A 23485-nucleotide genomic window follows, 5' to 3' on the forward strand; every position below is an offset into this window, starting at 1 on the left:
CTCAAATTAATTCTTAAACATAATTAAAATTCAATTTGACCCATGATTAAATTAAATTGGCCTATTAAAAATTTAATTATGTCCCTAAACTTAATTTTTAAGCAAATTCATTCAATCATCATTTAATTTGACGTTGAATTTGCAATTTTTTTCTCTATTTTTGGGCACAATGGGGTACAATTAGGCCTTGAACTTCCTCCAAAAATTGTAGTTTGATTTCCCGGCCTGCATTCTCCACGTTGTCCGCCTTTATTTTTATTTTTATTTTTATTTTGAAAAAAGATGATTTTAGGGGAATAACCCAGAATTGAGTTATGACAATAAAAATTTATCATCATTAATCCCAATTTTGATTTTCTTTTTCAGCCTTTCTAAGAAGAAACTTAAATACTGAGAATTAAATAATCCTCGAACTTTGTTTGAATTGTGATTTATAGTTTCATATCGTAGTAACCTACTTTAGGTTGATAAGTAATTTCATAGAGTCATCATAAACAGATGCCATAAATTGAATTTGCAAGAACTTCACAAAAGATTCTTAACTGGTAATGGTTTCAATTTCTTCAATTTCTGAAAACCAAGCAATGTTTTTTCTATTAAAGAGTAATATAAAACAAGGTTTGAGACCTCATCAAATAACTTAAATTTTTTAGATGAGATGATGATTGTATAAAAAGCTAATGCGACAACAATAGCATACAAACCACTAGAATGTTAATAAGCGAAAAAAGTTGCAAGTATGAATTCTAAATTCACAATTTTATTCTCTAAAAATTAAATATATGGTGGCTACCTTTTAAAGAGGTTTGCAAGACCCTTAAATAGGCTAGGAAATAACCTAAAGTCCAAAAACATAAAAACTTAGATCATCTAGTAGGCTTAGATCAAATTCTCATTTAGTAGTATCAAATTCTCACTCAAATACTTAGAACTTTTGGTTTCAATAAGCTCAATTGTATTATATAGTTTTTTGATATGATATTAAAGTTTTGATAATCAAATAGTCACGAATTTAAATTTTATCACCTTCATTATAAATAATAAAATTAAACATAATGGTCATGAATTTAAATTTTATCATCTTCATTATAAATAATAAAATTAAACATAAAATAGTCTAAGTTTATTAAAATTTAAAATTCAAAAAACTTTCACTTAATAATATATATTAGAGAAATATAAAGTTATTCTTAATACCTTATTTAATATCTTTAATTCTAGATTGAGACAATTCTTTCATATTCTATTTCATATAACAACCTGAAATGTAAAAAATATAAAAGAACTTTGAGATCCCATGTTCACTTTCTTTGCTACTTAAATAATTCTTACATGATAGTCAAACATATATGAAAGAGTAAAGTTTAGATTCAAATTCTCCTGAACATCATTTGTCAATAAGCTTATAGTTCAACGTATACAGTGGTTAAAATAATTTCCAGTTCAGACCTCATATTCGCAATGGTAAGTAATTCTAGAAAGTTTATTATAAGCAGAGACCATATGATTCCTTTTCTAAATTTCACTTGATTCTTGATTCCAAAACTTAAAAACTTGACCACATGCCTGCAATACGATCCAAATTGAATTTAAGCCACACAATAAGCTCCTCCATATTAGAAGCTTGAGTTGTTCTGCAACAATATAAATTCACAAGACACCAGGTACTCAGGGTCTCTCATCCAGGGAGCCGCAGATACAAACCTAGTCCCGATGAACGTGAACCAAGGCCAGCTTTATGTCCTGTTTTCTCGTCTCAAATCATACAAAAGTTAAATTACATACAAGAAGCGCACACATCGACCAGATTGCCCCTTCTCTTGGCCTATTGGTTTACTTTACGGCCAATAAAGCTAACAGGCACCGATGTGCGATAATGCAGCATCGGGCAAACTGACCACAAGATCCCACAATGATGACATCCAACTTCTTTTCTAACAAATTGTAATAACTAATTATACAGGTTTGGCCGACACAGAAGAGGATAAACATGAGCTGCCAGTAGATTAACATGAAAATAAAGGAGAGCAATAGTCATTAATCCATTACAATCCCATATCCTAAACAAAATAAACTTCTATAACTAAGTAGCCGGTAAAAAGGATCCACTCCAAGGTGTCCAACTTCATCTATATCCCAAGAACAGTAAAGCGGGATCTCTACAATTAGCATCTCATATATAAGATATGGTTCATGTAAGCTGGTTCATTTGGTGGTCAAAAGGTCAGATGCCGGTCCTATTGCTTTGGATGATTTGGAATCAGCGAGAGCTCTTGTTTTAGCTTGTAAAGCCTGTACAGTATCTAAATATCTAATCCTGCTACTCTATGGGTAACTGGGTTTCTTCAAAATGGAACAAAAGATCATTAACATCCTATCTTTCCTATCTTCATGTCAAGGCTTCAGGAGAGGTAGAGGTATTACTTTGATGCCTGTAAAGTATTGACAGCATTGGAAATCTCAAGCATCTGTTGCTCCATCTTCTTTCTCCATTTTCCGAAGTCCTTGAACATTTCCTGCAAAGCAGTATATGAACCGTGTGTTTAATTGAGCTCATACACCTGAAAAAATGAATCTGAGTTGTCAAACGTCACCTGAAAAAATGAAATGTCAAGTTCTGTCTTGGAATTGGCCGTGGCAGATGAATCTGAGGTCACATTAGCTTTATCTTCCTCCATCCTATTGGGTACCACCCCCTGCATATCTCTGTTTATAGCACAGAAGGGCACAACAAACTTCAGATCATTAATAAAGATCCTTTTTGAGGGAGAGGTGTTTAGATAGATATAGTTCAAACACATAGCCTTCTGTACCTTTTCTCAAAATTATGCATTGAAATTTTATGTCCTCTACTTACAAAAATAAATAAATAAACAAGAAAAAAAATTATCACCTTTTCATTTTGGCCATTTCTTCCTTGAGCAGCTCCAGCTCTCTTGCACAAACAGGCTCCTGAGAGGGGCTATCACAGGGTTTCAACCACAGTTGAGAGGCATTGTAGGGTTCTTTCATTGAGGCATTATACCCAACATTAACCAAATCCATGTTCTCTAGCCAAGGTGCAAAGTCTTCCCCTTGAATATTATCCAAATTGGTGCTCTCCAACCAGTCCTCCCATCTTTCAGAAACTGGACTCAGGGTATTGCATTGCTTTGATGATTGCAAGCTGCTTAGTGTATTTGAGATTTCCTTGAGTTGTTGTTCAATCTTCGACTTCCATGCCATCATCTCCTTATACTTTCCCTGTCCAAAGGAAAATTCAAGGGCAATTGATTGAGGTACACTGACAGGTGCAAAAAGTACATCAGAAGTTGAAGAAAGAATAAACAGAAGATAAGGTATTCCTGTGGTACCTGCAAACCACCCAAAGAACTTGAAATCTCCATCAGGCGCTGGTCTGTCTTACCTCTCCATTCCGCAAATTCCTTGTAAATATCCTGTTGAAAGGACAGACTTCAAATGGAGCCCTATAAAGCAATCCTAATAATTATGTTCATTTACTCCAGATTGTAACTCAAAATTTACCCCAACATGGTTAGCTTGATGTTGCTCTTGATTCTTGGATACCAGCTCCTCCATATCCCTATAAGAGGAAGACTTCATTATTCAAGGAAGACAGCACACCTAAGCTTAAATAATTAAGATTTTTATTCTAGTACTGTCTTTATTTACCTCGTCATTTTTGCTATTTCCTCTCTAAGCAGAGTCAATTCTTCAGCAGAAACAGAATCCAGTGACGCAACACTACCAGGCCTCAACCAGGATGGGGGAACATAGTTTGGATCTGGTACTCCAGCCTCCTGCTTAATTTTAACCAGGTCAGCACTCTCCAGCCAATACTCCATTATCCCTTGGGTGTTGTAACACCGTCGAAACCGCTCAGTGCCACCTGGTGCCACCTTACCATCAATGTGCTTCAGCAGGTGGTCTAAGAGCCCGGTGTCACCAATGTGTTTACGAGCTACCATTCGCAGTGTTGACCGGGAAATGGGTTTCTCAAACACTGCCCCCTCAGCCTTCATGACCTCCAACATACTTTTCTCTGCCTGATTATACCTTCAAAACAGAAACACCATTCACTTCAAAAAGCACCATATGACGTGTCAACCCAACTGATAGGAAGAAAAAGAATAATGGTTTACCATGTACCTGTCTACTGACCATCTATCCATGACATTCTCCTTTTTTACTGATATGGGATTCTCACGCTTTATTTGCTTACATTTATAAACAAGGCTAGTTTCCTTTGCTTTAGAACATCTCAAAGCTCGTGCTTCTCTGGGTTCCTGAAGGGCATGATGCTTCCTCTTCTTAGCTTCTGGCAACACAAGAGACTCAGTTGTCATAGCTTCATCATCTTTTACTTCTTCTTTGACAATGGCAGATGGAAATTGAGGGTTATTCCCATGGCCGGTGATGGCAGATGGAAGTTGAGGGTTCTTCTGTCCATGCTTGATAATGGGAGATGGAAGTTGAGGGTTATTTTCCCCTGGAGGTGGATTGTTGTCAATGAACTCAATATGCCTGCTGATTCCCCATTGTACCATTCCAGTGCGTTTTATCTCCAATAAGCACGCCCCTTTCCTTGTACTTTCTTCTCCACTGCCACAACTTTCGGGCGATTCTGAAGCACCTGCAGGAAATGAATCACAATGAAAACCTCAAAAACACAACTGACTCCATGCATATGATCCAGTAGTCCAACAGAACAGGGTTTTTAATTTCCACTACCTTTGTATGACTGCGACATCAAAAAGCACACGATCCCATCGTCCAGAAGCACACGTTATAGTTAAAGCTTCCCTTCAAACTACCTACAAAACACAAGAAAAAAAATACAGTGTAAGCACGTTTACCCCTTGCCCCCCGCTCTCAATGAATGAAAAACACAGCATGAAAAGACTTTGTTAGATTAAAAATCAACTACTCTTCATATAGATGCGCAAGCATGCACACAATGCCGCCCATCAAACACTTTGAAAACAAACATGAGTACGCTGGTTCCTACAATATATAATGAAATCTTGCGAGTTTTCACCAAGCAGAAGCCATCAGGTTCAATCATATGTCATATGCATGGTAAACATACCCCAAACAAAAAGAGAAAAGCAGCAATCAAAACATTAAAATATGTTGCACTTTGTAAGTATGCATTGAGCAAGGAAACCCAAAGGAAAGAAAAAAGAACAATAAACACATCAGTAATTGCTTTCAAAACTTTTCAGTGTCCACATTCTTCGACAAAACAGTTTTCTTCCAAACTTATATGCATACATACACACGTGTGTACATTTATACTGATAAAAAAAAAACAATTAAATGCATCACAAAACAACTCAGCGAACACGAAATCCAAAACAAAAGGCAAATGCTTTTAAGTCCAACAATAACATCACTTAAAACATCAAACTAAGATTCCTTTAAGTTCTCAAGCAATGCAAACTAATAAAACAGCTTCCAAAACACCTCGCAATCAGCATTTTCAAAATCATTCACATACTTCCATAAGCATCATGAACCCACCCTACCAACAAACCCTCCTTCAAAAAACTATAAAAACAAAAACCACCATTTATTTTTCTTTACATGTTTATTTCTTAGAAAAAAAAATCATGATCTCCAAACCCATTCCCCTCTACTTTCCTCTTTTCCTCACAACCAAGCCACCAGAAACCCCATGTCCTTATCCCCATCACGCCGTCTCAGAAACCAAAGCACGAAGCAGCCAAAACAAAAATCAGGGTTTAGGGTTTTATCTCAAAATTAAAGGGTTTCTTCCTTAAACATTCATGAAGACATTGTTAAAAGAAATCCTAAAAAGAACACGAAAAGGAGGGAAGAAAAATCGCAGGAACAAAAAGGATCATAGAAAGAAACAGTTAGGGTATGCTTACCTTAGTGTGTTGTTGAGAATTTGGTGTCTGATTGATGGGTTTATGGAGATTTCGAAGAGAGTCTGGAAGGTGTTTGTTTGTTTGTGTTAGGGCCGACACTGTAGCCTTAACGAGAAATGTTTTTTCAAGAAAAATAAATATCGAAATAATAAAATAATACTAAAACCCTAGCCAAACCAACCGCCAATGCCCCCCATTATTTTAGCCTTTTAAATAATAAAATATTTTTATGTGAGTTTTAAAAATCATATGTTAGTGTTATTAAAATTAATTTGGGCTAGGGGTTCGAATTTAAAATCTAATTTAGATTGAATTTAAAAAATAAATTAACCTAGTTGGCTTTGTTATCTAATTACTCTAATATATTAATATGTAACCTATGCCTTAGTTAAATAATTTTTATTTGAATTATTTTTAATTATTTAGATGAGATCCTTTCAATGAAATTTTAATTTTAAACATATTTATTATTATAATTATTATTATTTTTATCTAGCATTAAAAAAATTAAAGCAAAAAAAGTGATTTTTATCAGAAACACGGCCTTGCTAAACATGTTCAATTGTTTACAATAGGTGAAAAAGGGTAATTTTGAGTAAAAATGAGGGTCCAGAAGCAAGAAATAATTGCAATTTGCAATTAATTAAAGAACTAGGTCATTGATGAGCACGAATAATATTGAGATTTAATATGGGATTTTTTAGATTAAAGTGATTAATTAATTATTATTTTTTAAATAATAAAGAGTGTTTAGATCAGTTTATATATATTATAATTATTTTTTGAATTTATTTAATATCTTATAAGTTTAATAAACAAATAAAATATTATGAAAATAACAAACATGCACTCAAAAATTTGAACCTAGAATGCAGAAATAAAAAAATTTCTGCGAGAATTTCTAGGCCATGAAGCTGGGTGTTATTAATTGATTATTTTGCTTAACCATAGAGTGAATTTAAAAAATAAAAAAAATTAACCTAGTTGGCTTTGTTATCTAATTACTCTAATATATTAATATGTAACCTATGCCTTAGTTAAATAATTTTTATTTGAATTATTTTTAATTATTTAGATGAGACCCTTTCAATGACATTTTAATTTTAAGCAAGTTTATTATTATAATAATGGTTATTTTTTATCAAACATTAAAAAAATTAAAGCAAAAAAAGTGATTTTTATCAAAAGCACGGCCTTGCTAAACATGCTCAATTGTTTACAATAGGTGAAATAGGGTAATTTTGAGTGAAAATGAGGATACTGAAGCAAGAAATAATTGCAATGTGCAATTAATTAAAGAACTAGGTCATCGATGAGCACGACCAATATTGGGATTTAATGTCAGTTTTTTAAGATTAAAGTGATTAATTAATTTTTTTATTTTTAATAATTCAGAGTGTCCATATCAACTTACATGTATCATAATTAATTTTTAAATTCATTAAATATCTTGTAAACTTATTAGATAAATAAGATACCGCAAAGAAGACAAATATAAACACAAAGGTTTGAATCTAGAATGTAAAAATAAAAAATCTTTTATAAGATCGCTTGAACACAAACTTGGATGTGATTAATTGATTATTTTGCTTAACCATAGAGACTAAAAACAGTTAACTCAAAATATTTCAATTTTTTCCTTTTACATTTTTACAAATTTATTACTGCAACATTATTCTTCTTCTTCTTCCTTCCATTCACAATCATCTTTTCATTGCTGATGTTGAGATTGAAATTTAAGTTGGTTGTGACTGCCAGTTTGGTGTGGTCCTCAACAATTATGTTCAATTGTATTGTGGGAAGTTAGGTTAAGAATAAGATGATATTTCTTGGACTACCTTATAAGAGGATAAGAACATACATGGATTTTTTAAAAACCAAGTGGATCTATTGATTAGTTAGCTGAGAAATTAGGGACTAAATAATAGTTTAGTCAAAATATTACACTTTTATACATAGTTTTTAGACCTAAGTGCAGTCCAAGATCCCGGTCAATTTTTTAAAAAAATTAATTTATATTGATTTATGTCAATTACAATATTGTTTTGAATAAGAATTAAATAATCAAATTAATTTATGAAAATAATTGTTATTTATAGTATTTTTTATTTAAAAGTATATCAAAATATTTTTTTTATTTTTTTAAATTATTTTTTTATTAGAAAACATTAAAAAATTAAATTTTTTTTATTAAATACTTGAAATTAACTTTTTTTTATTAAATACTTTTCTAAAACAAAAATAATCACTGTCATGTTATCCTATTGTGGGGCTCTGTCCATTGATGTCAAAAAAGAAGAACGGATTTGCAGAAGCCTGTAGGAGAGAGACGTTTTGATGGCAATTCCCGGGTAGGAGAAATTTGTAGGCTTTTTGCTGGCTTCTTCTCATTGTTCAAGATTCACGAGCCGTTAAATTAGAATTCAACAGTTCAAAAAACATTAATTTGATTTTATTTATTTTTATTAGTGAAACATGGTTTTAACAGCTTAGGTAAACACTCACCAGAAGTATGTTTTGGTAATATACTATAGAATGTTTTTGTAAAATTATTTTTTAATTAAAAATATATCAAAATAATATTTTTTATATTTTTCTTTTTACTTTCTGCATCAATATAATAAAGTCATAAAAACACCCTTTAAAAGCATCAATTTAACATTTGAGAAAAAACCAATTTAAAAAAACTTTGAAAGATAAATTAAACTGCAAAAACAAACATCATATTAATGCCATTTCTAACAAGGATTGTATTAGATTAAAGAAAAAAAAGACTAAATTGAGCTAATTTGCTAAAAAATTCTGGAGATTACAAGCACCAGTGATCGTCATCAGGCATCAACCGCCCATAAGCATCTTTTCTTTAAAATATCTTTACAATTGCAAGTATGTGTAAGGTATTTATTTTTTACCAAGAAAAAAAATTCTGGAGATAACAAGCACCAGTGATCGTCATCAGGCATCAACCGCCCATAAGCATCTGTTCTTTAAAATATCTTTACAATTGCAAGTATGTGTAAGGGAGTACAGGTATAAAATATTTGAAGGAAGAAGGAAGCAGCAGTCTCCATATCAAATCAACTTGTAAGAATGCAAACATAGTTTGAAGGTCGGAATTACGAAACAGTGCACAGACTCTCACCTCCTATTTCACCTCCTATTCCACGCCTCATATTTTGCTCAAGAGGCAAAAATCAAGGTAGAGAACTTCATCCTTCTCCATGGTAAAATAGGGTCATCTTCAGACAAAATTCCCACCATGTAATCAAAATTAATGGGATATATATATTTGTTACATATCAAGGGAAAGATGAATCTATATCATTTTGATTCTCCTATCCATGCTATTCTCTAAATTTAGTGACTTGTATACCAGTTCCGGGTTCAGGGTTCAGACATGTTTCTTCTTCTCTACGTTGCCCACAGCCAACCGTTGATGTTTCTTCCAAGCTGGAATCCTACCAGGGAAAGCCCATTTCAGCAGCCTCTCCCATGTATAGCAGCTCAGAAACATGAGAACAGCCCAAATCAAAAGCTTGTTCCTCAATTCTGGTGGCAAGGGCACCAATTTCAACCAGTCATTCAAGTCCCTGAATAGATCAGAGGTGATCACTGTGAAGAAACCTGAAGCAGCCAGGAGGGCGTATAGGAACGGTTTGCTTTCTGTGATGCTCTGGTTGAAAGGATGACCGATATAGTTCACAGCAAAAGTGGCTAGCTGAAGCATCATGCTCACCATGTATGAAACAGTGTTGACAAGATTCGGATGAAAATTAGAGTCAGGCTCGATGCATTCATCAGGCATGTATTTCTCAGCACTTTTCACAGACGACATCAAGAAAAACAGGTGGATAGCAAACTGTCCCATGAGAGAAAGGAAGACGTAGAAGCAGAAAATATTAGGGTGGGGCCTTTCAGCTGAAAGTGTGGGAAGGGGCCGTGCTTGGGAAATGAAAAGGAAAAAGGCAGCAGTGAAGACGCCACTGATTGTGGCCTGCACATCACCAAGCTTGACGCCATCCAGATACATGACACTCAGCACATATGCTGTAGCAAGGCAGTTAAGACCAAGTATTTTAAACATCTGGAGGGTAGTCACTAAAGTACTTCGACCCTGACGAATTATGTCTGTTGTGGGGGCAACCGATGCATGCTTTGCTGTGAAGGGGGAAGCCATTGAGGCATCTCCGAGCTTGACAATGGGGGCTGAGTGACCATCACCCTCCTCGTTCATCTCTTCCATTAGCTTCTTCAACCTCTGTCGTTGCATTTCTGCTGGTGTCAGATGACGGTTACCAGATGATTGGCTAGCAGAATCTGATCTTGATACAGCTTTACCTCTAGAAGAGCTTTCTCCATTTAAATTACTAACTTCAGGCTTCGGTTTTTTTGACTTTGCAAGCTTGGGCGTTCCATCTTTAGGTGTTTCTGATGACTTGTTTCCACTTTGTGTTGGAGGCACTGCATTCAACAATGCAACTCCTACGTGGGCCTGAAAAAAATGTATCAAATATTTATATTTCTCCTGCAATTTCTGGTTTTGGTACTGTGAAAACAGTTATAATGCTTTATTGCTGTTTCCTTATAAAGACTAAACGAGTTTTAGATGCCAAACTTCTTGTTTTATCTTCCCAGTTGTATATGCATCCCTAAAGGAGGTCTATCCTACCTGAGCTGAAATAATGAATTTCAATTGGTCCAAAAATTAAAATAGTAATTAAGAAGGAAAAAGGAAGAACCCTGGTTTCGTGGACTACAGGGATGACCATCCAAGAATATGATCAGTACGAATTAAAAGGCGTTTTACCAAACTTATTCGTGCACAAATAATTGGCAAATGTTTTTGCATTTATTATCACTGAACTTCAAACCAAAGATCAATTAATAATTAGCTATGAACTTCTTATCCACACATCCAGAAACAATACGTGCATGATAAAATTGGAGAGATTATTTACTCAAAAAATGAAAGTGGTGTACTTACCTGCTTTAGAGCACCAACATCATTGGTTCCATCCCCGCACATCAGAGTGATCCTCCCAACTGTTTTAAAAGTGGTCAAGATAAGTTCCTTTTGTTCTGGAGCAACTCTTGCAAAAACCTGAAACCATAATAATGGACATGCATCATCAAGATGAAACCATCATGGAAAATGATACCCAGACAAAAATGTGATTTAAAACCTTGACATAAGGGATGACTCGTAGAACAGCAGAACTCTGTTGCAACATTTCAATGCAGTCACCTCCAATACAGAGATCATGGGTCTCTGACAATTCTTCAGCCTCTTTGTCACTGACATTAATTGCATTTTGTTTTTCTCAGACTAAAGAATAAAAATTACAATTGATAGAAAGAGCAAGCAGGCTATCAGTATTTAGCATAAAGCATCAAAATAGACTACCCCCACTTTTCAAGAGATAATAACTTTACCCATAACTAATTTTCTCCATTTCATCAGGCGATATCCACTCATATCCCTGTCCACTCCTTGATGGACAAAGAATTAATGCTGGTTTTGATATGATATGCACTTGGCTAGCAACATGGCAAGCTGTCAAAGCTTGGTCACCAGTGATCATCACCTGACAATAGAGAACAACATCATGAGAGCGCTATTTTCAATCAAATAAGGAATGTTTCAAAATTGCAGATACTCAAATTCCATTTATTGAGTACTGAAATATTGTGCTTAATCCACTAGGCTAATCCCTTAAACCCACAAGGGATGCTTCTTGAATCCATTAAAAAGAAGTTTAACATCTAACAAAAGATAGGTTAAAGCAACTTAAGCGTACATGCAAATCCGGACAAAGTAAGCCCCATGCCTCATCACAAGAACAAATGAATGACGTTCATTTCACACTACACTGCAACTTATTACTGTAATTATTCCTACAAGACATAAAAATCTCTAAATAATAACAAAATATTAACATTAATAATTTAACAAAACAATCAGTGGAAGTATTTTATACTGCATCAAGCAACCATGAACTAACATGTATGAATAAACAAATTGTTCCCATCAAGTTTAGATTCAGCCAACTTAAAATAGTAAAAAGTTGCCACTTACCAAGTCATGAGATGAATTCTTTAATTCTGACAAAACAGCAGCTGAATCCGCTCTTATAGGGCAGTTAAATACCTGTTATTACCAGCATGTAAGATGACAAGAGTACAGAAAGTAACTACTAATAAGTGAATAATTAAACAAGAGCTCTTTTTTTTGGGTCTTGGGTGGGGAATGATATAACTACTACAAGAAGATAGAAGGATTTGTTGCTTACAGCAAAGCCAGCAAATGTAAGATCAGTCTCCACTACATCTCTATCCAAGCTTCTAGCTTCACCAACCTTCATGAAAAAGAAAAAAAGAAAATAAAAAAACAAAACAAAACAAGATAGGATACAACAACTTAACATGAATACACATTAAACAATTTTATATAATGAGAAAATCCAAATAAAGCAAGCCCCATGCTTCATCACAGGAACAAATAGGTGATGTGCATTTCACACTAGAATACAACTTTGCACAGTAACTATTGCTCCAAAAATGACAGATTCATTTTAACTACCTGGGACAATTTGCCGCTTGAATTGACCAGGGTAAAAGCAAAAGTTTCAAAACTGGCATTATAGAGAATTAAATTGATGCAATAAAGAGAAGAGAGAACTAAAAAGAAGACAACAAATATGTAAATTTCACATTCCTAAAATCTCCAGGGATGCACAAGCCATGTACTTCAATGTGACCTTCCAAAGAAAACAAACACGAGTGGAAATAGATGTAATACTTTCACATGAATGATGGTACAGTTTTATCCCGTAATTGTATTTACCAGTTGACTCAATGTACCCTCAACATCTACCGTTATGAATAACAAAACAATAACATTGGGAATCCAATAGTCATATTAGATGTGCATGCAGCAAGACATAATAATTTCTTTCATGAAGAGTAGGTTCTAACAACCCTTTTCCAGGGTAGGTCAGAAAACCAAGTATCAAGTACATAAAACAGCCAAAATCAAATTGGAAGCTACTCACTATTTAAGTAAACATCAAGGAGAGAAGAAAGTAAAAGGTATCAGAAACTTACTGTCATGTCTGGAAGGTTCTTGAAAGCAAGGGCCAGAACCCGAGACCCTTGACGTGTGTATTTTTTATATGTATCAACATATGACGGTGGCAAATCAACAAGTCTATCCTGGATTGTTTCAGGAGCACCCTAAAAACACCCAAAAAACAGCATGATATTATATTAAGGACAGTAAGATAGAGCCTGCTATAAATCAGCTATTGTATTTCTCATATTATTGTATTTGCAAGACAAGGAAAAAAAAAATGATCAATAGTCAAGCAACAAATAAGAATGTTGGGATGGCAAAGAATTTGCAAAATGTTTGTCATCATGTGGCAGTTGATGCCTAGGACCATGATTAGATTAGCTTCCAATATGCTCCTTTGTGAAAAAAATAAAAATAAATAAATGATAGTAGTCCAACTAAGTGACTGAAATAATTAAAAACAAAATAAATATTTGCAGACACATTTGCACAAACAAACAGGTCAATAAACCTAAATCTGCACATTGCTAGTCAAATTTGCTCAAGCACATCAACTCATACAAAAACAATAAGCAACCAACTGACCTTCACAAATGCCAAGAATTCCTCCTGTATGCGAACAACGACTGCCATTCGTTTCAAATGGGATGCAAAGTGGTGTCTCTGGACAATCTGAACAGCATTACCACCTCCTCTGCAATTAATAAGAATGGTAAATAATTGCATTGAACTTGATAATGAAAAAACCCTCAAGCATAAGAATGATTTGGAGTATGTTTTGATCTGTCTTGAATGTCCTTTCATTTTTTTCCATTTCATGTCCTCATTAGTACATACTTCATGTCTACACGGTTTACCTCCATTTAGCATTTTCAATACATTTATCACTTGTCAAAATATAATTTTTCAGAGGAAAACTGAAAATTTCATGCACTCAGAAAAATAAATAAACCAATATATCTAACACATTGAAACTCCCTCCTTATAGACCTCTTAGAGTAGATGGTAGCCTGGTACACTGACTCATTGGATTACGATCCAGAGTTTGTTATGAAAAAAGACTGTCATGAAACCATTTGTCTTCCCCGCTAGCTACCAGCTAGTTGTTTCAGACTTGCTCATCTGAGGAATCCCAATAGACATGATAGTTTGTCTGTTTATGTGAGAATTGAAAACCAGTTTGAAACTTAATAGCTGAGTGATCTTCTCTGATTAGCTAGTTTGGACCATAATTAGAAAATTTAAGAATGTTCCAAACAAAAAGCAATACATGAAAATGAACTCAAACTATAGTGCAAACTCATCATTGCCTGCAATCAAGTTCCTTTCTTTTTTCTTTTTTTTCTTTTTTTTTTTTTCTCATGACTTGTTTCCCTTCAATTCATTTTCTTATAATAGCAATAGAATATAGAAATTTTGTTAACAGATCAGGAGCATAAAAGATCTCAACCAAAATATATTATAGTCAGAGATTAAGCAGACAAGAAAAGGACATTACATACATACAAATGAATCCATAGAGCACTTCCACAACTTACTTCTTGGGCATGGCCTTTTCATCAGATTTATAACTCCAGCCTATTCCCTTCAGCGCAGCCTTCTCAAGTGGATCACCAACCTGCAAGCAATTATGAAAGTGTAATATTATCAAGGGACAATAAACATATTGAGAGGGGTTTTAGCCCATGTCACACAGATGCTAATATCAGAAAACAATTTGCTCATGCTAACTGGAAAACATTACAAGCAGGGCACTTCACGATGCATCAAGGACAATGAATAGCATGCAATTTGGCTTTTCTAGTGGGAGAAAATAGAGAAGAACGCTGAATTATATGGTGCTTTCAGTAAAATCTAGCAGCTAATTTCCGAAGACCTCAATGAGACTAATTCCAAGCAGTATCATTTCATGTTTCATTCTCTCAAAGATGTGTTCTGCAGAAACAGCTCACACACTGCATTAAAGGAGGAAAGGCTTGGAAGCTAATAAAACAAAATGATAAGATGATAATGGATACAAACCTAATAACCTGATGCACCAAAATTTTTACAGGGCTATGTAACAAAGCCTAGCATTGATGACTGACCATACCCTCCTTTTTACTTTTACATTTTCCATCCATTTAAAATCCAGAATTAGTATTGAAATGTGAAATAATAAATCTGCTTGAACTCCATCCTTGGCTTCTAATTGATTGTCAAAAAGGTTAGGAGCCAGAAGGTATCTATATATAGATCTTCAAAGTTGATTCTGAGTCCAGTTATTAGTTGTGACAATCAAAGGAGGATCAAGAAGAGGATGATTCAAATCTCATTCAAACTTCGATTTCCTTCAGAAAAAAAGAAGCAAACACCTCTTTAAGAGTGTTAATTTCATGCAAGCCTTGAAGTTCTACAGGCAAGAAAAAAGCCAACCAAGTTCATTATTTATCAAATGACTACATAAGTTACACAGCGGAGCCAGCTCAAATTCTTATTATAAGAAAATGAAACCTTATTAACCGTGAAGTTTAGGGTGTATTAAAATAAACTTTATCTGAGCCACTGTAATAGAATAAAACCTAATTTTTGAATCCAAACATCGATAGAGGCATTTTTTTCTCTATCAGCTGGAAGAGTACAGTGGGGGGAATAGGCAGCAGGTGATACACTCATTATGGGAATACAGGCCTTTGTAAAATGTGCACATCTTCATAGATGAAAATTACAACATAAGGAGATTCAACTATACCATAACGTTGTTTATATGCTGTAATCTTATGCATTTCAACTAAATTTCTTTTATCTATATGCTGTAATCTTATGCATTTCAACTAAATTTCTTTCATCCAAGGAAAAACAAATGTAAAGGTGAACTGATGGAAAGTGGCTCACAACCAAAAATTCAGAGATTCTAGGAACAGTATGCCAAAAATTATGTAAGCATACCAGCTTGTTGTCCACAAACACCAATGCGTGACAAGAGGCCAAAATCTCAGCTGTACAGACAGGCACTTTGGTCATATCAGTTTCTAAATCTGCACTCTCTGTCTGCCCAACAACACCACAGAACTCCTGCAAACCAACAGGAAGAAAGCAATTTGAATAAGGAATTTAATATCAATAAACTGATGCGCATAACAACACATTATGTGAGAAGCATACCATGTCATCTGATGTTAGTGTTCCAGTTTTATCAAAACAACATATATCAACCTGCAGACAAAAATGATGATAGCAATTAATATAAGTTAAAATATAGGAGCACAGACACTAACATTCACTGTGCCCCTGATCACCATTAAGGAAACAGCTTCAACATACAAACAAGAAAAAGTGTTTGTCATAACAAGTACTGTACGAGTCTATGAGTTGATATTAATAGGAATGTGTTCAGGTTTTTTAATAGACTGCAGTTTCTTGTTAAGACACACTAACTCTAAGACCTTTATCATATCTTGAAAGCAAAAGAAGGAATAGCAACCCAACTAAAACAGGCACAGCAACCAATTCATTTCAGAAAAGTAAACAACATTGCTGATTTAATGAGAAAAGTAGTGATTGAAGGAAAGGATGACCATCAGACTGAGTTAACTTACCTTTCCTGCAAAAGGGATGCGAAAAGGTTCAGTACAAAATATTCCCCGCCGAGCCAATGCAATAAGAGATGTATTAACTGCTATTGATAATTCCATTGGCAGCTCAGGTGGAATCACAGATGTTATGATAAGTGAACAACTTAGGAAAAGCTTGTACTTGCTCCTTGTGGGATCCTCTAATCCCTGCATTAAGGAAATCCCATTAGCATAGGGCAAATTGTACAGTATGCTTAATAGTACCTCATTAAAAAAAAAAAACATCACTTGCCTTTTTAAGCACATAACCAGCAGCAATGATTGCAAACACAAGTAGAAATAGTATGAACAAACCACTTTCCCAACTGTTGGCAGTAACCTTCAACAAGTATAATAAAAAGATAATTAAAGGAGGACCAGAATCAAAATGTCTCAAGAAAGTTTCAGCAAACCTTACTCAACTAAGAATTAAATTAAGTACCCTTTCTGTGGAAAACAAAATGGTCCTCATCAGTTTCCCTTGACTCGTTTCAAACCCAGTCCGTAGAACAACAGCTAGACAGCCACCATCAGGAGCCCTTAGGGGAAAGGTCTAAGTCCATGAAGAATTAAGGGTATCAGTTGAAACTGTAAATACACTAAAAAAACAAGGAAAAGAAGTGCTCAAGAATTCAATAAGCAATGTTGCTAATTAACACGACCAACCTTATCTGGAGTATGCTGCAATATTTTAGTCCCGCCAAATAAAACGTGGTTCTTATCACGTTTGGCTGATAACTTCTCCTCAGTTCCCCTACCCATGATTGAAACCTAAAAAAAAAATCCCGCTGTTGGAAGTTCTAAGAAGCAAGGGATTTAAAAAATTACCAAATATGAAAACCCAGCAGCCTAGAAGATAATGGTTAGCATAAAAAAGACTTTTCTTTATCCTTTTGTTAGAGACAAAACATAAAAGAGCATCACGTCAGTCTAACAAAGCTGCAAACAAAATATTATTCAATTGCAGTAACCATTTTTATATGAAAAAATTTAGGCTTCATATTAGAACATTGTAATCACAAGCATTAATAAATGAACACAAATCTCACAAATGGCCTGTCACATTTTTTTAAGAAGGGCTTGTAACAATAAAATAGCCTATTTGACAAAGCACAACAACCCAAACATAAAACCTCCATCCAGATCCTCACCCACATGCCAAATCTAGTGTCAGATAATCACATTTCAAAAGCTCTTAAAACAACATTTATTAGAAAACAGAAAAGAGACTACCTTCCATTGGGGAGTAGACTCGCCTGTGAGAATGGCTTCATTCACAATGGCACTTCCAGCCAATAGAAGCATGTCAGCTGGTACAGACTTGTCCTCCCCATTCTGACCAGAAGAGCGTCCAATGGAGACAACATCCCCAGGTAAAAGATCAGTTCCAGAGAGTTTCACCCACCTAAAATCATGTTGATGGCATGATTCCACATATCTACCATAATTATGATTTACAAAAGCACTCAAATCACATAAAAAATACGTACTTCCCACAACGATGCACCATTACAGTCTGGGTGTCCACTCTAACACGTCTTAGCTCGCTTAGAGTCTTCAACCGACTCTTTGCCATTGTTGATTCGAACATAAACAGCATAAAGAGGGTGAACAAGCTGTAGTACCAAAATTCATCCAAGCACCAAAGCCCCACACAGAATACCTATACAGATACACATTGCAAAAGCCAAAGGAGAATGTCAGAATGAAAAGATAAAAAGGGTAGAGCATAAAAAAATAATACAAGTTGAAATAGAGTCCTAATAATAGAGAAAAAGAGAAGAAGGATGAGGATTAAGGACAAAACCTGAAATACAAAAAAAGGCTCCATGCACTGCTCTTTCAATAATTTTTGGAATGTGGGTTGCGGATATTCAAATCTATAAAATCATAAACAATCCCAATCAAGAAGTGGAACAAAATAAAAACACAGATAAACAATGCTTCAAATGTTCAGGCACGATGAAAAAATCATGACATCATTCCAGGGACAAGAAAGAGCTATGCCAAATCCTTATTTAATACATAGAAAATCCAATAGACAAACAATTCAAGATATCAAAAGTCCAGCAATTAAGTTCCATATACAAGGGATTAAATTAAATGCATTTGATGTAGTAGTTTTAAATGAGAACGTGGAAAAAAAAAAAAAGTTTGATCAGAAGTTGATAGAACCTAGAATCTAATATTGTCATTCCAAATGATAAAATCTCTCAAAAGTTAATTTGGTTTTGCTATCCTTAACAAGCATCAACCAAAAGTTAGTCCCACTGTTCATTTATTACCATTAATACTGCAAGGTTATTAGATATGAATATCCAGAAAAATAACTGGTACAGAGACACTGGAAACAAGAAACAAACTTACAACCCACAAGGAAAGAACCAGTTAACAATGAAATGGAAGGACACTTGGGAGACCTTTTCCCATGACAAGATTGATATACTCTGGTATCCTTAATTTTATAGATCACAAATATTGGACATACAAATGAATGAAACAGAAAGATAGAAAAAACTCACACATTCCGTCCCCATTTCTCAGCAGCAGCAGCTACCTTAGCCTCAGAGCCATGGCCAGTGCTTTTAAGATAGTAGCCAAATGTTTCCTTGGTAGGGTAAGGAAGCTTGCGAAATGTCCCATTCTCCTTTGAATAGATGAAACACTGCTTTCTAAAATCAAAGTAGAATTCTTCCACATCCCCTGGAGTTGAGGATGCTGCTGACTATACATGCAAGTAAAGGAAATTTTCAGGGAAAAACAAAGAGTGGGTGATAAAGCGAAGTTATAACCATATAAACTAGAAATCTCAGTATTGATTAATCTTACATAGTCAATAAAATTACTCTCAACTCCTGATACTGCCTACAGATTTAGATTTGACTTTGGGTGCATATTCAAGCAAGGGACAAAAGGAGATATTCAGCAAAGCTTAAATTGAGTGAGATAAAAGCCTAGATGATTGGTTATGCAAGTTGGTTTTAAGTTTTTTCAAGCTATTTTCACAGATGCCGTTTCTAGTTAGTATGGTCAAGGGCAATTCTATAATTTCCTGGACCACAGGAAATTTAGTGGTATGGTCAGACATTTATTTTCCTGCTTTATTTCTTTTCTTAGTCATTAAATTAGTGACTTGTTTATGTTTCTTAGATAGGAATCCAACTGGTTAGCAATAACTCAAGCTGATATAAATATGCTTATGGTATTTCAATGGAATATGAACAAATTATTATGAATAATGTGCTGCCCTTTACTTTGAGAGTGTGATACTTTCCTCATCAGGGAGTGTGATTCCTTAAAACCCCAGTGGATCTATTAGTGTTAGTAGTTTTGTTTCTTTTTTCTTTAATTTATATACTCTCAGACTTGTGTTTTCAATTTCTAAAGCCCTAAAACATTGTAGTCTGCAACTCCAGCAGTGAAATAAATCAGCTACAAACTTCCACAGGATCACCAAATGTAAGTTGTATCTTTTGCAGTCAAATCTAGGTAAACCATCCACTGCAAAGTTCATTTTTTCAAATCATGCAATACTTTTGAAAAAGTCATATGACATTAGAAACAAGCATATTTGCAAAATGATGATAATGGCATTTTTTAAACATGACATAAAAAGGTTAACAGAAGTTTATTAATTTAAACTTTTTGATTAGGACATTGTCCTGATTTAATTCAGCTTGAGACACTACGTCGACCAATCAACGTAGACAAACCCTCCACTACCAAAGTTCAGAAAAATCACAAGATGCCATCGATAAAAACTCCAGCCAGATGACCCACTTCCGCACCATGAAATTTCAGAAAATGATTTTTGCCCATTTGAGCATTTGTTCCCATTCAAAATATATGAAATCAAATGAAAAATATTCCACCATACCAGCACATGCATTGCATTCAATTCTATCCTTAACTCCCCTGAAAAAACAATTCGTGAAGTGAATCCATTTTTAGCTTTCATCCTCACCACCTCAAAAATCACCCAACTTTCATCAAATCCACTTACAACAAACTACATTTCCCTAACAGCTCAAATACCATCACCACCATGAGCAAACAATTCTTCTATCATTCTATAGTTAACATCATTTTTCACACCCCCGAAAAAACAATCTGCAAAATGAATCCATTATTATCCTACATCAACTAAGAACATCCAATTATCAGTTCAATCTACCAACATAGAGAAAAAAAATACATTTCCACTTAAATAAAGAAAAAAAACCCCTTACTTCTTGACGAATATGCAATGGCACAACTTCTTTAGAACCAGAAAACTTCGCCGGCGTAACTTTACATGAATCCGCAGCATAAATATCATTAACCTAAACACAAAACCCCCAAATCACAAAACAAAACCCTAACCAGAGCACCAAAATCCAGAACCAAACACACGCTAACAGCTATATTACCTTACTATACTGAACAAAGCACTTGAAATCAACAGACCAGGCAGTGAAAAGCAAAACAAGAACATGAACAGCAACGAGTCCACCAAGAACAATAAAAGCATCAACAATGTCAATGCTCGGCACAATCGTTACCATCCAAATCGCATACAAAATTGCAAATGGCAAAATATCTAATCTCCATGGCCATTTCTTCTTCCTTATCAAATCCACTCTCTCCACTACTTTCCCTCCTACATTAAACCTCAACACCATCGCTGTCCAGGATCGGATTAAACCCTGATCAGTCCAAGCAACTCAAATCAGAACCCTAAAGCGTAAAGCATGGTGGTAATTGGGCTGAGAGAGCGGTGCCTGAGAGGAGATCGGAATCGGTTGCGACTCAGAGTTTTGAGTTGTGACTCGGTCGGGTTAGTGGAGGAAACTCTATCAGGACAACTATCAATCTCAGTAACGAATTTGAGACATCATAAATAAAGCACCCAAAGTTTGAGGCTTATGCAATTATATTATAGTCCTTATAGTTTGTACACATTATTGATTAATCCTCATAGTATAATAAATAACCAATTACTCCTTATCATTTAAGAAATTTTAAAGCAATATTTAATATCATTATTTTTTCTCAAAATCTCATCAAAAATTCAAATCTTCTATTTTTTTATTTTTCTAATTTCTCAAGAAATAAATAAATAAAACATATAGAATTGATGAAAGAACTACATTATTAACGATTTAAATGGAGACATGATTGTTTAATTCATAAGTGACGATAATAATTCTGTATAAAAATTAAAAATATTATTTCATACATATTTATAGTAATAACAGAAAACTAGCAATGAGATACAATAAAACTTTCATAATAAATAATGACAATTAACTTCCTTATATTTTATTTATAAAATGGAACTATAAATAATTTGTTAATAACTTAATATTATAATTCTTTTTTACAAGGTTACAAGTTAATTTTTATTTTTAATTGAATTAAACTGGATTAATTTGTTTGTTAGGCTAGATTAATTTATATCTGTTTTTAGTTAAATCTCTAATTAACTCACAGACTAATTTATAATTTATAATTATACCTCAAGAACATAGGAAGGTGAGATGAGATAGATAATGTCGCCAGCAAGGTTTTGGAATTTTACATACTTTATGTCCATATATAGTTGCAAAATTGAAAATAACATTTGTTATTAATTAGTTGAGTTTGGGTGCCCAATTCCTTTGATTTATTTCATTATGATTACAAAATCAAATTAAATCACATGATCTTTATACTTTATTTTATTAATTTATAGGCACAAATGTATCATGGATTGGTACAACGCATTCAAAGTGTAATCAAAAGAATATAATTCAGTCTTAATTTTTATTTTTAAAGAGATAATGAAAGTGATGTTTTGGACCCGGCATATTCCAGCGATAAAAGCATTAGCTTCTATACATTTATTGGATAAAATAGAGTAATATAACAACTAATATGTCAATAATTTGTAAAAGAAATTATATAAAAAAAAAGTATTTTAAGTTTATGGAAATAACATCTCCAAATAACTTATATCATTAAAAATAATTATAATTAAATTCAAGTCTTTAATTATTAAATTGCACAAGTTTTGTAAGATATAAATTTAAAACAATGAAAATATTAAATTACATATTATTGAAATATATAATTTTATATTTTTTTCAAACTCGTGAAATTAGTTAAATTTAACTAAATTAAATTTTTTTATTAATTTTATTAATTTTTGAGTTTTAATTCAATTTAACATGTTAGATACATATTAATTTATAAAATCATAATATTTTATTAATCAACTCGTTTATTTTTTTTTTGACAACATTGCATATGAATAATTTTTTTTTTTGACAACATTGCATATGAATATTCAATAAAAATGATTTAAATCTCCAATAATATCTAAAAAAAATTGATTAAGATTTGAAAATATTTTTTTTACTTGATTTGATTTTTAGTTTTTATACTTGATAGAGGGTATTTGGATCTCTAATTGTGTCGGAAAAATATAGTTCATCTTCAAGACCTGACACAGATTCAGAACAACATGCATGCATGGAGAATATATACTTTTTTTTTTATTATTATTGCTTTAACCCTAATCGACATTCATATTCTCCAGGAATTAAGCTCTCTCTGATGAAAACTTTGCTCATAAGAAAATTGCTCAGAGGTGCTGGAGGGGTCGGATCACAAGGGATTTGCACAGGTGAGCTGTTAGTGACAGACCGCAAACAAGTTACAGTGGACTGCTTAAGTTAAAACAAGAAAAAGGAAAAACGTGGAACACCGCACAGCTTCCTTTTGCCTGTGCTCATACATTTTCAGATGAGCTTTTTCAAAGATTGAACACTGGGTGGGTCCACACGTTAACTCACTGAAGCTCAATAATTGGCTGCTCCTTCCTTTGTTGAAGTTTTTAGTTATATGCAGCACTAGTCAAAATAAATAATTAAATTAAAAAGAACCATGAACTATCAGTACAGATC

At 33.8% G+C, this 23485-nt stretch overlaps 2 protein-coding genes across 3 annotated transcripts; both read right to left on the bottom strand.

Moving 5' to 3' along the window:
- Window positions 1-1980: 1980 nt before the first annotated feature.
- Window positions 1981-6054, bottom strand: LOC105108585 (protein DYAD-like). Of its 2 annotated transcripts, none has more exons than XM_011002935.1 (9): window positions 5895-6054; window positions 4732-4814; window positions 4150-4633; window positions 3673-4056; window positions 3526-3583; window positions 3354-3437; window positions 2894-3243; window positions 2595-2706; window positions 1981-2516 (listed from the first exon to the last, which is right to left on the bottom strand). In XM_011002935.1, exons 2-9 carry the CDS (start codon window positions 4748-4750, stop codon window positions 2421-2423), a joined length of 1587 nt encoding a protein of 528 aa, XP_011001237.1. In that variant the 5' UTR covers window positions 4751-4814; window positions 5895-6054; the 3' UTR covers window positions 1981-2420. The 2 variants fall into 2 exon arrangements, with proteins under 2 accessions (XP_011001237.1, XP_011001238.1); XM_011002936.1 differs by lacking the exon at window positions 5895-6054 and adding an exon at window positions 5587-5845.
- Window positions 6055-8843: 2789 nt separating this feature from the next.
- On the bottom strand, window positions 8844-21430 carry LOC105108587 (probable manganese-transporting ATPase PDR2). Its single transcript, XM_011002938.1, has 21 exons — window positions 20969-21430; window positions 20789-20881; window positions 19082-19284; window positions 18367-18439; window positions 18050-18222; window positions 17793-17964; window positions 17226-17330; window positions 17002-17112; window positions 16813-16899; window positions 16545-16727; window positions 16111-16161; window positions 15895-16020; window positions 14505-14584; window positions 13552-13660; window positions 12999-13127; window positions 12185-12250; window positions 11971-12042; window positions 11328-11479; window positions 11078-11189; window positions 10879-10995; window positions 8844-10386 (listed from the first exon to the last, which is right to left on the bottom strand). Exons 1-21 carry the CDS (start codon window positions 21218-21220, stop codon window positions 9286-9288), a joined length of 3567 nt encoding a protein of 1188 aa, XP_011001240.1. The 5' UTR covers window positions 21221-21430; the 3' UTR covers window positions 8844-9285.
- Between the last annotated feature and the right edge of the window lie 2055 nt (window positions 21431-23485).

Source organism: Populus euphratica, unplaced genomic scaffold, assembly GCF_000495115.2.
Source record: "Populus euphratica unplaced genomic scaffold, PopEup_1.0 scaffold196.1, whole genome shotgun sequence".
In the NCBI taxonomy this organism is placed as follows: domain Eukaryota; kingdom Viridiplantae; phylum Streptophyta; class Magnoliopsida; order Malpighiales; family Salicaceae; genus Populus; species Populus euphratica.